Raw genomic sequence first — 14,296 nt, 5'->3', positions numbered from 1 at the left:
GCTCCACCTTCCGATATGGCCCGGGGAATTGCCGGGTCCGTGGCCTCCCATGCGCATGGCGGTGGCCTGCAGCGGCCGCGCCGTGCAACAAGGCGCCGACCGCTCGCGGACCCGGCCTGCAAAATACTGCTCCCCCTTTGGCTGGCTCGTGAACCCCTGACCACCCCCCCAACAGTGCCCCCAAACCCTGCCTTAAGTCCCCCCTGTCCGCAGATCAGCCCTCCCCTGACTGTGGCGGCACTGGACTGAGTCCGCAGCCGCCACGCTGAGTTCCCGAAGTTTGATAGTACAAGCGGCCGATGCCCTCGGGAACTCGGTCGGTCGGGGGCAGAGTATTGGGTGGTGGGCCTCAGTCAACGTCCTGAGGCCGTCCAAACGGCGCTACGCCATTTTGGAACGGCGCCGCCCCAGATTTGGTCGGAAACGGGTATTCTCCGGCCGATCGCCGAACGACATTTCGGCGTCGCCGACTGGAGAATCCCGCCCATGGTTTTGTTTGACTTTGTTTCTTTCTTTTTCCCTCTCTCATTCCAATATTTCTTTCTTTCTGTTTAATTCCCCATTCATAATTAAGTTTCCTTTCAAATCTTTGTGCGGCTAGTTTCACAATGGTCCAATCTGATCAGTTAAGGAGACACATAGTTGCTTGCCCTGTTTACCCAGATCCCAGTGCCCAGTTAAGTGCGCAGCGTTTTAAATCTCACACTTCGATGGTAAAACATAATCAACATTAAATAGGCAAATTTAATTGACAGTCAAGACAATTTGTTAGCCGGGCACAGCCATTTTTGGGCCCACACATATATCAACCCTCTTCATAAGTTAACAGGTTCTTTGTGAAGAGGATGAATCCAAATGATCGGTTTAGATGCTTGGATGTAATATGCACAATTTTATTTTCTCAAACCAAGCCAGATATAGTAGAAACATATCAAAGTCCCCTGATCTCCGACATAAGAAAAAAGTAAAATGCAACCCATCAAGCATGGACCATTATATTAAAATAAAAACGATTAAATGCTAAATAAGAACCAAGCCAGCAGTTCAGTCAGATCCTGAAATTTGGATAAGTTTGATTTAGGTTTCACTTCGTTATTTCTCTCTAATCTTTTCTGATGAGATGGCTACGGCAACTTTCAAAATTGCTTAATAGGGAATTTTCCCCAAAGAGTACAGGTATCTAAACTAGTAATAGGAAAACCAACAGGGACAAAAAATATTTATAATCATTAACATTATTCATTAGGTCTATTAATTTTGCAGTCGAGATTGTCAAATGTGCCATACTTCTACCAAAAAACAAATGGTTTATGTGATTTTTCCAAGTACAGAATACAAATACAATGGGAGATGCAATCAGCAGTTTTGTTCTACGTGGTTTAGTGCAGGTGGCTTTCCCAGTCCATTGAACAGAAATACTGGACAAAGGGTCAGTCAAGAGTCCTCAGCGCAAAAACACATTTAGTGCTGATGCAAAAAAATATAATCAGAACACTGTCATTACATAGAAAAATTAATCCTTTCTTTATACATTTATACAGTGTTTAAAAAAGATACAAGACTAAAGGGTAATCTAAGCAACAGTCTCCCTCAGGCCATCTTCTAATTTCTTTGGAAGCAATTCTTTCTTTTCCTCTGTGCTGACTAAAGAATTCCGGCAATTTGATGCATCCAAGTACAGTTTTGCATAAACAGGATTTGAGTAATTTGTCGGCTGTCGAATGAAGAAAGGACAAAGGTCACATTATTGAATTTTGAATGTCAGTAGATCCTTAGAACACTGCAAATGAGATTTTGAGTGTACAAAACTCACAAGACAATATTAATCTAGCATTTGTTCCTGGTACAAAAGGACACTATATTTATTATTCATTAAAATTGAAATATGCATGCCCGCAGCAACAGCAGCTCAAGGTCTGCAATATGATGGTTTTAGAATCAATTTAATGTTGTGCTTATGACTCTGTATTTGCATCAATCTTTCATGAGAGTTTGCTATTCTCAGTCACTTTCAAACTCATTAAATGCACCTACTGTGACTATCAGGGCTGGAAGTGGGTTGACTTTACATTGGTGTTGCCATGTGTGCATTTTATAAGTTAAGGTGGCAACAAAATGATTTGAAATTCTTTTCAATCACAGAATCACAGAATTGTTACAGTGCAGAAGGATGCCATCCAGCCCATCATATCTGCAGCGGTTTTTCGAATGAGTAATTCATTTAGTTCCATTCTCCCGAAAACCCTGCACATCTTCCTTTTCAGATAAAATGTCCTTTTACCATTTACTTTAAGTCTGTGCCCTCTCATTCTCGATCCTTTCACAAGTGAGAAGTTTCTCCCTATCTACTCTGTCCAGACCCCTCATGATTTTGAATATCACAATCAAATCTTCTCAGTCTTCTTTTTTCCAAGGAACTTCTCCAATATATTTTCATAACTGAAGTTTCTCATCCTGGAACAATTCTCCTGAATCTTTCCTGCACTCTTTCTTTATATCCTTTCTAAAATACAGTGCCCAGAACTGGACACAGTACTCCAGCTGAGGCTGTACTATTGTTGTATGCAAGTTCAACATAACCTCCTTGCTTTTGGGCTGGTTTAGCTCAGTGGGCTAGACAGCTGGTTTGTGATGCAGAACAAGGCCAGCAGGGCGGGTCCAATTCCCGTATCAGCTTACCCGAACAGGCGCCGGAATGCGGCGATTAGGGGCTTTTCATAGTAACTTCATACTTGTGACAATAAAAGGTTATTATTATTATTTTGTATTCTATGCCCCAATAATAAAGTACAGGAAACTGTGTGCTTTATTAACTGTGTTCTCAACCTATCCTGTCATCTTCAATGATATGTGTACATATACAGTTCCTGCACCCACTTTAGAATTGTGTCCTGAATTTTATATTGTCGGTCCATGTTCTTCATGTGGTGATGTGCATCAATGTACATACATGTAGGCTAGCTAGACACTAGAGGGAGCACTAGAAACATCACACACACACTCAACCAATAGATCAAGTAGATAAGACACGACCAATAGACATTCACGATACATAAGGAGGTGACACGACCACAGGGGGGCATTACACCAACCCATATATAAAGGACACCACACACATGATCTGCCTCTTTCCAGTGGAGACAGTCAGTGAGTCGAGACACAGCGTCGATTCAATATTATACCCACCACGTGGATTGCAGCAACTGGTTAGTCAGTCTGGGTAGCTATAGTAGGATTAGCAGTAGTATCGAACACGAGTAATAGAAGTGTGAATAGTTTAATAAACGTGTTGAAGTTGTCTCCACGTCTGAACCTTCCTTTGTCAAGTGCACCACAAGGAAGCCGCTTATGTTACACCTACAACATAACAAATCTTGGTACCAGGACTGAACTGTTTCAATCCATATAGCCATACCTCAGCGTACATTGACAACCAGCAACGATACCCAGGCAAGATGTTCGAGATCCGGGTTCCGCAGCAGCTCCAGTGCCACGGCGATCTCCGCGAAAACTGGCGGGCATTCCGGCAAAAGTTTGAAATCTTCCTGGTAGCAGCCGAACTAGAAGACCTGGCCGATGCTGAAAAAAAAGAGCTTCTCCTCACCATGGCTGGTGCCAGAGCAGAAGAAATCTTTTAAAAATTCAAGTTCTCCAAGGGGCAAAACAGGAGCGACTTCCAGGCAGTCCTGGACAAATTCGGCAAATACTGTGCGGAAAACACACAACCAGCAAGATAAGGTAAGAGAAGCACCAGTGCTCACCATGATGCCGAGATCCCGGAGCAGAGAACAGTTTTGATCGGCGGCCATCTTTCTAAATGGACAGCATTTGCACAGTTGCGTGAGAAGCGCGCAGAACGGGAAGGTCCGTTTGCGCATGCGCAAGACGCTGTGCATGCACAATCACGAAAACGGCCATCAGTAAAGGAACAGCGATCTGGGCATGCGCAATTGCTTCCAACGCGCTACGTCACATGCGTCATGGCATCAGAGGCTCCGGACCACGCCCATTTAAAGGGGACACATCCCAAATCAAAGAAAAAATCTTTAAAAGCCATAAAACAACCTTCCTTCACCTGGAATGACAGCACAATGCCTCACATTGAACCAGGGAATGAAATTAACCTCTGAAGAACCCTGCAACAAGCAGTTACCTACGCCCAGACCGATGATTCCGACCTTGAATACTTCGATACCGACCTTTACATTTTCTCTGGACCTCGTGAGCCCAATGCCAGCTCCGACGCAAACAGTGATGATATGGTCCTAAAAAGCTATGACTCGGATGAACCTTTCACCTTGGGAGGCTACCCCAGTACCAAATCCGAACCGCAACTAGACGTGTTGCACGTTGGCGACCCCCCCGTATTGAATCCGACGCAGACGCGGATTCGTTCTTCGGATTTGAGGATCTTCAGCCCAGCAGATATGACATCCCATCTCGTGAGTGCAGGATGATGCTGCAGCCTGAAACCAAGAGACAGAGAGTGGTACAAGTCCATAGAGAGCGGCCTGCTGCCACACAGAGCGTGGTCCACGCACCGCTCAGGGTTCCCGACTCTACGAAAGAAGACATGCAAGACTCCACACCGCAGTCCTTGCATGAACAAGAAGTGACTCCAGTGTCACAAGCCTCCACAGCGAGCTCATGGACAGACTCCATGATAGAAGAAACGCAAGACTCCAGAGCGCAGTCCTTGCACACACAAGACGTGACTCCAGTGTCACAAGCCTCCGCAGCGAGCTCGTGGACAGCCTCCACGATAGACGCAACGCAAGACTCCGATGTGCAGTTCTTGCAGGAACAAGACCGTGAGGGTCTAGCAACCTCCTCTGACCAACTAGCAGCAGACGATGCAAGTCTGCCATGCTCAAGTAAACAGCAAGAAGACTATGACAGTCTACCACGCTCCAGTGCACAGCAGGACGACCATGACAGTCGATCATGCTACAGTGAAGAACAAAGCGACGATGACAGTCCAAGCCCAAATGAAGGACAACAGCAAGACAATGACAGTCCACCCACATTGTTTGCGCCACCAGATGAAGACTCTGACAATTTACCCAACCCAAGTGAACAACAAGCAGCTACTGAGGATCTACCCACGGTATGTGAGACGAGTGACGACAGCATCCCACTTTCCATGCAAGATGTGCAAAGTGACAGACCTCAGCTAGTGTGTACAGAGGCACTCGACGATCATTGTGAGACCACTGGTGACTCCGGTGACACCACGATACTTCCACCGTCATTCGCTCGAATCTCTCCACAAGTCAATGCATTCCTGCATGTTCCGACTCCAGACGTGCAGCTTCAAGAAATCTCAGCTGACTCCAGTGATCCTGCTAAGACTCCGGACGGGGAGCATCAACAAACCAACACTGACTCAGTTAAAACAGACCAGACTCCAGATGGGGAGCAACCAAACGCCGACTCTGATTCACGTAAGCCGAACTTTACTCCAGACAGGGAGTGCCGCAACCTCAGTGATGGCACGCTCAGGGTGACAGCAGATGCCACAACGACAGGAGATGGATCACGTGACAATCACACTGGGTCAGTAATAACAAGCAGCGGCTACAATCCAAGAGGAATACACCAATATTCACCACAGCTGTATCCACACATTTGTTCCACACCAGCAGTGCAGCCAATGACAGCTCATGCTGGACAAACCCAGTATTCAGGCATGCAGCAGCCAGCAGTCTATATAGCATATTCTCAAACAGCACTACGGATTGCCCACTAATGGAATCAAGACCGAAGGAGAACTACCGCAAGCGCAATCTGCACTACAGACTGGATGCCTTAGTTACAGCCCAGGATTTGCTACACCCCAGCCTGGCCAGACAGCATATTCCTATCAGTTGCAAGGTTCTAGTTTCACACCATCACCAGGTATTTATGCGAGCAGCAATTCTGTTTCCAATTCGACAAGCTTCAACGGTTCTCAGCAGGATCACCCTTCCTGCCCAGCACGTGGCCAGAACCAGTATGTACAGTCTTATCCAACTTCAACATATGGCACACCCATGACCTCGAATGATACTGTTGATGGTACTTCTTCAACGTCAACACCTTATCAGCTACAAGATGCCATCCGACAGCACCATCACAAACATTAAAAAAAAGAAAAGAACTCCAAATCAGACAGCGAAGTGATTTGACCACTTCTTGGTTCCTGTGGCACAGGGACGTTGATGGCGTTCATAACCAAGAGAGACATTTGACCATCATGATTGATGATTTTTGGACTCACATGAATGATTTGGACTTACTGTTTAATCATTGTTCCCATGACTTATATATACCTTCCCTTATCTACCTGTTCTTTGTTCAATTTTCTCAAAGTGTGCAGAAAATATGAACATATAAAAAAGGGGGGATATGGTGATGTGCACCAATGTAAATACATGTAGGATAGCTAGACACTAGAGGGAGCACTAAAAACATCACACACACACACACTCAACCAATAGATCAAGTAGGACACGACCAATAGACATTCAAGATACACAAGGAGTTGACACGACCACAGGAGTGCATTACACCAACCCATAGATAAAGGACACCACACACACGATCTGCCTCTTTCCAGTGGAGACAGTCAGTGAGTAGAGACACAGGGTTGATTCAGTATTATACCCACCACGTGGATTGCAGCAGCTGGTTAGTCAGTCTGGGTAGCTATAGTAGGATTAGCAGTAGTGTCGAACCCGAGTAATAGAAGTGTAAATAGCTTAATAAACGTGTTGAAGTTATCTCCACGTCTGAACCTTCCTTTGTCAAGTGCACCACATGGAAGCCGCTTATGTTACACCTACAACATAACAAATCACTTCCTACCAAATGAATCACTGCACACTTCTCTGTATTGAATGTCACCTGCCTCCTGTCTGCCCATTCCACCAAATTGACAGTGTCGTTTTGAGGTTCTACACTATCCTCCTTACAGTTCCCAATGCTTCCAAGTTTCATATTTTGTGCAAACTTTGAAATTGTGCCCTGTATACCATGCTCCAGGACATTTAGATATTTCAGGAAAAGCAAGAATCCCATCATTGACCCCTGGGGAACTCCACTGCAAACCTTCCTCCAGCCTGAAAGAAATCCATTAACCATTTATGCTCTGTTCCCTGTCACTCTGCCAATTCTGCATCCATGTTGTTGTCCCTTTTATTCCAAGAGATATTTTATTGCAGAGAACCATATAATTCCTACAGTGGAGAAGGAGGCCATTCAGCCCATCAAGACTGCACTGACCCTCTGACAGACCACTCTACCTAGGCCCACTCACCTGCCTATCCCTGTAACCCCATAACCCCACCTAGCGTGAACCTCTTTGGACTGTGGGAGGAAATTGGAGAAACCGGAGTAAACCCATGCACACACGGGGAGAAAGTGCAAACTCCACACAGATAGTAACCTGAGGCTGGAATTGACCCAATGTCCCTGGCTCTGTGAGGCAGCAGTGCTAACCAGTGCGCCACCATGCCACTCCCATGAAGATAAATTAAGTATTCTCCATTAAAAATCAGTATGTATTTTAACAGAATATCCACCCAATATTTATGGTTGTAAACTGAAAGCAGGCAGATAATGATATTGGGACTCATGGTAACAATGATGATCACTTAGAGAAATTATATAAATGGATATTTCTCACATTCTCAATAGGCAGCTGATTCCACATTCTCCATAAGTGATCTACTGATAATAATTTCATTAAACCCTAAGAGTTGCCAAGTCTCTGCTTGCTCCAATTCAAATATTGAAAACTGAAATGCTGAATGATAACATTTTCAACTCGGTGCGAAAAATTCCAATAATGCCTACTCTTGTGCATTGACCAAACAAATAGACATTTGTAAAGTATATTTAGTGATTTTAGTAAATTCCTTCTATACAGGCTCAGATAAAGATGTTTTGTGGAGGTGACATTGGGGACAGAGAAGAACCCATAATTAAATACTGAATCAGGATCCCTGACATTGGCTCTTGGAAATGTTATACAATAAAGAAAAATAGGATTGCTAGTTAGAAGTATTGTCGATGATCACCACTTTAGCTAAACATTCCGGCCATTGATGCTTATGGACAACCAGTTTCTAGGAAACCCTGGTACAGAACAGTACATCCAGTAAATGCTGGATAGAATACAAAACGAATGACGAGAATCGTCTGGCTGTTCAAGGCGCTGTGGGGTGGATTCGATGGGAAATCCCATTGATAGCAGTGAGACCAGAAGATTCTGCCGCCGGCCTACTGTGGGCCGCTTCATCTCACCCAATGACTTCCATATATATTGATTTATTGATGACTCAGCACAATTATTTTAGCCCTTCTCCCCAATAGATGCAGAGGACCAGCAAAGTGGGCTCTTGGTTTCCATTATTTTCCAATTTCCTGGTGCTAGAACACACATACCTTTTCTGGATCTAATGTAAAATCTGGATCCAGCAAACCTCCGGAATTTTCATGACTGCGGTCAACTTCATACATGTTGTATGTTGGATTTCCAATTTCCACATTCATCCCTCCATTCGTCAGTGGATGCCTCCGTACAGTCTTCACACTGTCATTAGGTCACCAAAACATGTTAACATTGAATCTCAGTGTTAAAGAATTTGTGACACAGTACTTTAGCTCAAATTGAAATCATTGGCTTCAAACTTGTCTGTGCGTTTGTTGGACAAGGTACAAAAACAAGAAATTGCCACCAGCCTAGGATAATAACTATATCAGTGTTTTAAATATTTATTTGTTAAAAGTTTTAGACTCATCAAGGTGAGAGACATTGCTGAAGATGAATGGATCACTTCTACTTTGTGCTATTAGTGTCATCCACAAGAATTTCCAGGTCAAGTCAGATATAAAGTAACAACCTTCCGACTACCTCAACAACATGCCTCAGCAAATTACTTCAACGGCATGACATTTCTCCATTTCCCAGACTACAATTTGTTGGCCTCCCTGATTGCAGAGTTTCCAACTTAATACAAAATTATGTTGAATTAGAGGTGTGTTTTCTCTTTGGTCAGAAGTGAATGGAAATTGCCTGAGTTTGTTTTCCACCAGATTCTTACAGAATGCAAACTTTCAAAACCCAGTATTGTTTCAAGGATGAATTACAGTTAAAACCATTTACCGTTGTCTTCTTTTACAGATGATTATTCCAACAACAACTGCAATGATCAGAAGAACCAGGATAACAAGTGGCACAATAAACGTGATATTTCCTGCAAGAGAACAGAAATAGATAACTCAATCGACCAGATTTCTTCCGTCAAAAAAATGGTAAGTACTCAAGAACAGTTAGACATTGTACATATGTGCTTTCTCTTGGCAGAATAAGCAAATATTGTGCTGGCCATTGGGTTATCAACAGTGACATTATAGTATAACACTAGATACACAATATTGCATGTTTTGAATCAAATATCCTGGTTTGCCTCCAATATCTCACAGGTAGGCTGATCTGATAATTCAGGGGATATAAAGTTGCTCCTGGGTTATGATCAGTATTAGAAGTAAACATGAATTGCATACTGTAGTTCTTGGCTTTCATTGATATCACCATGAACTATGTATGAGTTGGCTCTGTTCTGAGGTGCAATATGTTATGGTCTCCACTGGGACCAACAATTTTAAAAGAGATTCGATCTTGCAGTTACAAGGTGAAAGAATTACACAAGATTTGACATTTTAAAACTTTTATTGAAACTGACGCTATTTTTCTTTTTTTTAGCCAACTTAAACTTTAAGGAACATTGCCCTTTTACACTTATCACACATGACACTCTCCAATGAATTATGGTCTTCTTATCAAACAGGCCAAAATTGCTCCTATCTCCATTTTGCCAAGTAGTAACGTCAGGGGAACTTTTCTGGACATTTTCCTCAGTATTTGAAGAGGTTCTGAAATCCATCCAAGTAGCAAAGTCTATTATGATGATTATTCTCCCCCTTGGCCATGTCGGGACGAATCCTTAGATGGCTGCCAGATGCCTCTCCTCGACTAGTAATGGTAGATCGCAAAGCCAATCAACCTTTTATCTCTGTGGACCACCCAGAGCTTCTGCTGTCTGTCTGTGATATTCATTGATTAATAAGGAAGCCTGTAACCTGATCCCTAAAATGGTTTCCTTTGCCATGTCCCCCATGGAAACATGAAATATATTAAGCTTGCATTCATGTAGAAATGATAATTTGCTATTCTGGACCCCAATTTTCTTTCATCCTTGAAGTAAATTGATAGTTTACAGCACAATTGTTTGGAACTTGATACCAATGTCATGGACAGCATTTGTGTGTTTTATTGTTACCCATGATCAATGTTCTTAACATGGGAGGTTAGTTTGTTTTCTTTCCCTCAGTGATTTATCCTATTTAAAGGATTTCCAGCAGCAAGCTTTTGTAAATTTTAAAATAAAGAAGATTATTTATTATCACATCTGCCCCAGCAGTTTAAAATGTCACCTCTCTCACTCTATCACACACAAAGGAAATCATTTGAGGAAAACTATTGCCATCTGGGATCATTTCAGGTGGGAGCCCCTATGCTGATGGGGGTTGTCGGGGGTGACGAGCGGGGGGTGGTGAGAGCAACACAATCTCTGTGAAGCTGCCCTTGCCAGCTCAAAACATGTCCCTAAATTTCTGTTTTCGAGAGGTTCAAAATCTGGACATACTCAGCTGTGCAGTGTTGTGTTCTGTGACCTTGCCATTGCAATGATGGACACAGAACTGCTGGTGACTTAACTATAATTATGATTTAGTGATTAACATGTGACAGATAACAAATAGAATACTATACAGACTAGGTTACTTGAATTCGCTGGGAGCTCAGTCTATCTGCCTGTTGTACACCTTACCACCAACTTATGTGTGTGTCACGTGATGTGACTGAACTCTGGCGCTATCAGCTGGTTGGAAGTCGCATTACTAACTATGTACAATACTATTCACAGGCATATCACCTCATCCCCCTTCCTTTGGAGATATTAGCATTTATATACAAAACATGATGGTATTGTTGTGTTCAACACATGTGGCACATGTATATACAGATTTAACTGTGCTTCAGTTCAAATGATATGGCTGCTAAATGTGGCCTTGTGCACAGTTCATTGTGCATCTCCGAAAGGTTCACCCCACTGGTCGTCTGGGCTCTTGTCAGCTTCCTGGAAGACTGGTTTCCGTATTAATCTTTTGTGCCTTAGCCTTTTGACACGATGCGTCCTGAACACCGGTATCCTTGCTGGCCATGCCTGCAGCAGCAGCTTCTTTCATGTCTTTATGCAATGCTTTTTGCTGCTGCGTCGCTGCGTACTCACTGGCCTGTCAGCCACATTGCTGATGTCTTCTTGCTTGGTGTCATCGGTGGGATTCACAGTATCCTCCACTCTCCTTATCTTCCTCTTTTTTGTTTTGAGAGCAATTTTGTGACTTCCTCTTTTTTGCTTGGTTTTGGTAGCACCCATCTTGCCACCAGCCTGCGCCATGGGTGCAATAATGTTTTGATCATCTGCTGAGACGTCTCGTATTGGGGTGCTTCTTAGGGACTGTGTTGCCGTGGTCAAGTCTGTAGCTTCAATGGGTGGCTGCAGAGACTTGCACCCTGATGTCTGGGTTGGAACCACATCCCCAGCGTTCGGTGCTGTTCCTGCATCATGTGTTTGAGCCCCAAATGATGGATCCTCTTCACTCAAAATTACAATGCATAGGTCACCTTGTTCTGAAGAACCAAGTAGTGGCTCATCCTTGTCTTGTAATATTATTATTTTAAAAAGAATTTAGAGTACCCAATTTTTTTTCCACATTTAATGGGCAACTTAGCATGGCCAATCCACCTAAATGTGGGGGTGAAATCCACGTAGACATGGGGAGAATGTGCAAACTCCACACAGACAGTGACCCAGGGCCGGGATTCAAACCCGGGTCCTCAGTGCCGTGAGGCAGCGGTGCTAACCACTGCGCCGCCGTGCTGCCTAGTCTTGTGATATTACATGCATATCATCCGTCATCGTAGAACTGCATACCGATATAGCCATTGCTCCTCTCATTCATCTTTCGGTGGAATCGTGTCAAGTATTGGGGAGTCCGCTACCGGAACATTTCATAGGCCTGAGACGATTCACCATATACCTCGAGCCAATTGCTCCAGAATGGGTATTATATCATCCATTATTAGTTTGTTCGCAGCTGATTCGTTTTTTCCAGAGGAGTCCGCTACTGCAATCTAACTTTCCATCTCTGTGTGCACCATTTCAGAGCTTTCACACTTCTCGGTGGCCTGCACAGACTGGGCGTCCCTTGTGATCACCTCATCATTCCCGCCAAACCACCGGAGCAGCGCTTCACTGGCTTCCTCATTTAGTTTACCATCACTCCCGCAAAACAACCTTACCAGCGTTTCATAGTCGCCCTCATCTGACTCACCCACTGAGCCTTTACTTTCTTCATCGTATTCATGGTCTTTGTGGATATCATCGTAGCACTCATCATCGGAGTTAATATCATCATACTCCTCACCATCTTATCAGTACTCGTGGAATTATGTGTTCATGCAGGAATTGACCTTTTCCAAATAAGCAGCAAGACTTGCTGCAGATCTTCCATCTAACACTCCATGCTCTGGAACCTCAGGAGGAGTGAGGAAGTTGAAAAAAATCATTTGGTCCAGTTTTCGTAACTGCTTTACAAGTTCTCTGACCCTCATGCGACTGCTTCATTTTAATGGTTTTCAGTGTGACATTTTTTTCTTCTTCCATCGATGTGGCAGCTTGTTCACCCCGTGATTGCAAATACGAAGAAACCTGACCCATCAGGCAGTGACTCCATCCGGTATGTTTTAGCGAGTACCTCATTTGTGAAGTACTCAATCGATTCAAACCTGAACTCCAGACTGTCCCGAACCTGAGAAATTTACGGCAACATCTTGTAGATGCTGCAGGATGGGCTCCCTGTATCATGTCACTGAGCATCTCCTCATTTCGAAGACTGCAGAACTCTGCAGTGCACTTTGGATCCTCAATCTCTGTCTCTGATTTGACGTCCTCCGCCTGGACTTTCGCTTGTTTCTCATCAAATACCTGCACCAGCATACCTCGTTCAGAGTCATCGTAATCGTATGACCACTCGCTGTCTGGAACATACAGTCGCTCAACTAAGTTCAGGGCCTCACACGCATCTGCTCCTATGATGGACTCACTTGTCATGTCCAAAATGGTAACATGTCAGTTGTGTTGTGCATGCATTCACATTCACTCAGCATCTCAATCGCCTTCCCACCGTGGTGTATCGGCAGTCTCGGTTGATCGACAACTTTTGGCTTAACAAGCAGCCCGTGCAAATCGGACAGACTGATGAGTTGGCCCTCGTTCCCATGTCGAGGTCGCATTTTATCAATGTGTCATTCATGAAAACTAGAGTTTTCCATCTGCTTTTGATGCTATCAGGTTTGTCATTACTATCGTCCCAACTGTTCAGAAGGACTTTCATTGGTCGGACTCTTCTGATCCTGAGTCAAAATGAAATCAATGAAGAACTGTTCTTCCAGGGGCATCTCATCAACTGCGTTAACTGATCTGATTTAGTTCAAAGTAGGACGTGAAAAACATTGTTTCGCAAAATGATTTGTATGGCCACACCAGGAATATACGTTTCCATATGTTGGACATTGCTGTGGGCCATGTCGGTTGCCACATTTCTGGCATTAGATGATGGATCTGGTCAGCTGCCCAAAATGGTTACCCGCATTGAGACCACATTTCTTTTACGACTGCGTCACAGCATTTATGGCGCCAGCATCTTCTTCCATGATGGCGCCAAAATTTATTTTTGTTGAGTGTGCTGGTCTGCTGTGCAGCCCGCTCACTTGCATCACACATCTTGATATGGCTTTCTGATTGAAGCTCTTCTTTCTGGGTACGCATACTAAATGTGTCAAGTTCACATGCTTCATTTTTTTTCAGAGAGCAATACCGATTGAAGTACTTTATCATCTCATTGTTTATCAGCTCTTGCTTTCCTCTTCGCTGTCACAGGCAAAGGTATTGTATAGTTTGGTTGCTTGAGGACCTGCTACCGTGAGCAGCAATGCAATAAGCCTCTTGTCAAGCTGTGCCTGCAGGCCAAGGGCTACAATATGGAATCCGAATTACTACTTAAAATCAGGCCAATCTTTTTCTACGTTACCCGAGACTTGAAGCTGGTGGGGTGCCTTTAAACTTCCATCTCTAACTTCACCGTTGTTTACTGCGTCCAGTTGCAGATGGCCTTAGTTCACCAGGTC

At 43.9% G+C, this 14,296-nt stretch overlaps 1 protein-coding gene across 1 annotated transcript in view; it reads right to left on the bottom strand.

The window, feature by feature from the left end:
• Positions 1-211: 211 nt before the first annotated feature.
• LOC140406652 (low-density lipoprotein receptor-related protein 1-like) overlaps positions 212-14,296 on the bottom strand; it is a 1,475,832-nt gene continuing 1,461,747 nt past the window's right edge. The window contains exons 81-83 of the mRNA XM_072494659.1: positions 9,149-9,239; positions 8,428-8,575; positions 212-1,714 (exon numbers count right to left, since the gene is read on the bottom strand). Coding sequence (XP_072350760.1) covers positions 1,574-1,714; positions 8,428-8,575; positions 9,149-9,239 — 380 coding nt within the window. The 3' untranslated portion in view covers positions 212-1,573. The remainder of the gene's footprint in view (positions 1,715-8,427; positions 8,576-9,148; positions 9,240-14,296) is intronic.

The sequence above is a fragment of the Scyliorhinus torazame genome, chromosome 2, assembly GCF_047496885.1.
Source record: "Scyliorhinus torazame isolate Kashiwa2021f chromosome 2, sScyTor2.1, whole genome shotgun sequence".
NCBI classification, from domain to species: domain Eukaryota; kingdom Metazoa; phylum Chordata; class Chondrichthyes; order Carcharhiniformes; family Scyliorhinidae; genus Scyliorhinus; species Scyliorhinus torazame.
This window is presented reverse-complemented; position numbering and strand designations above follow the sequence as displayed.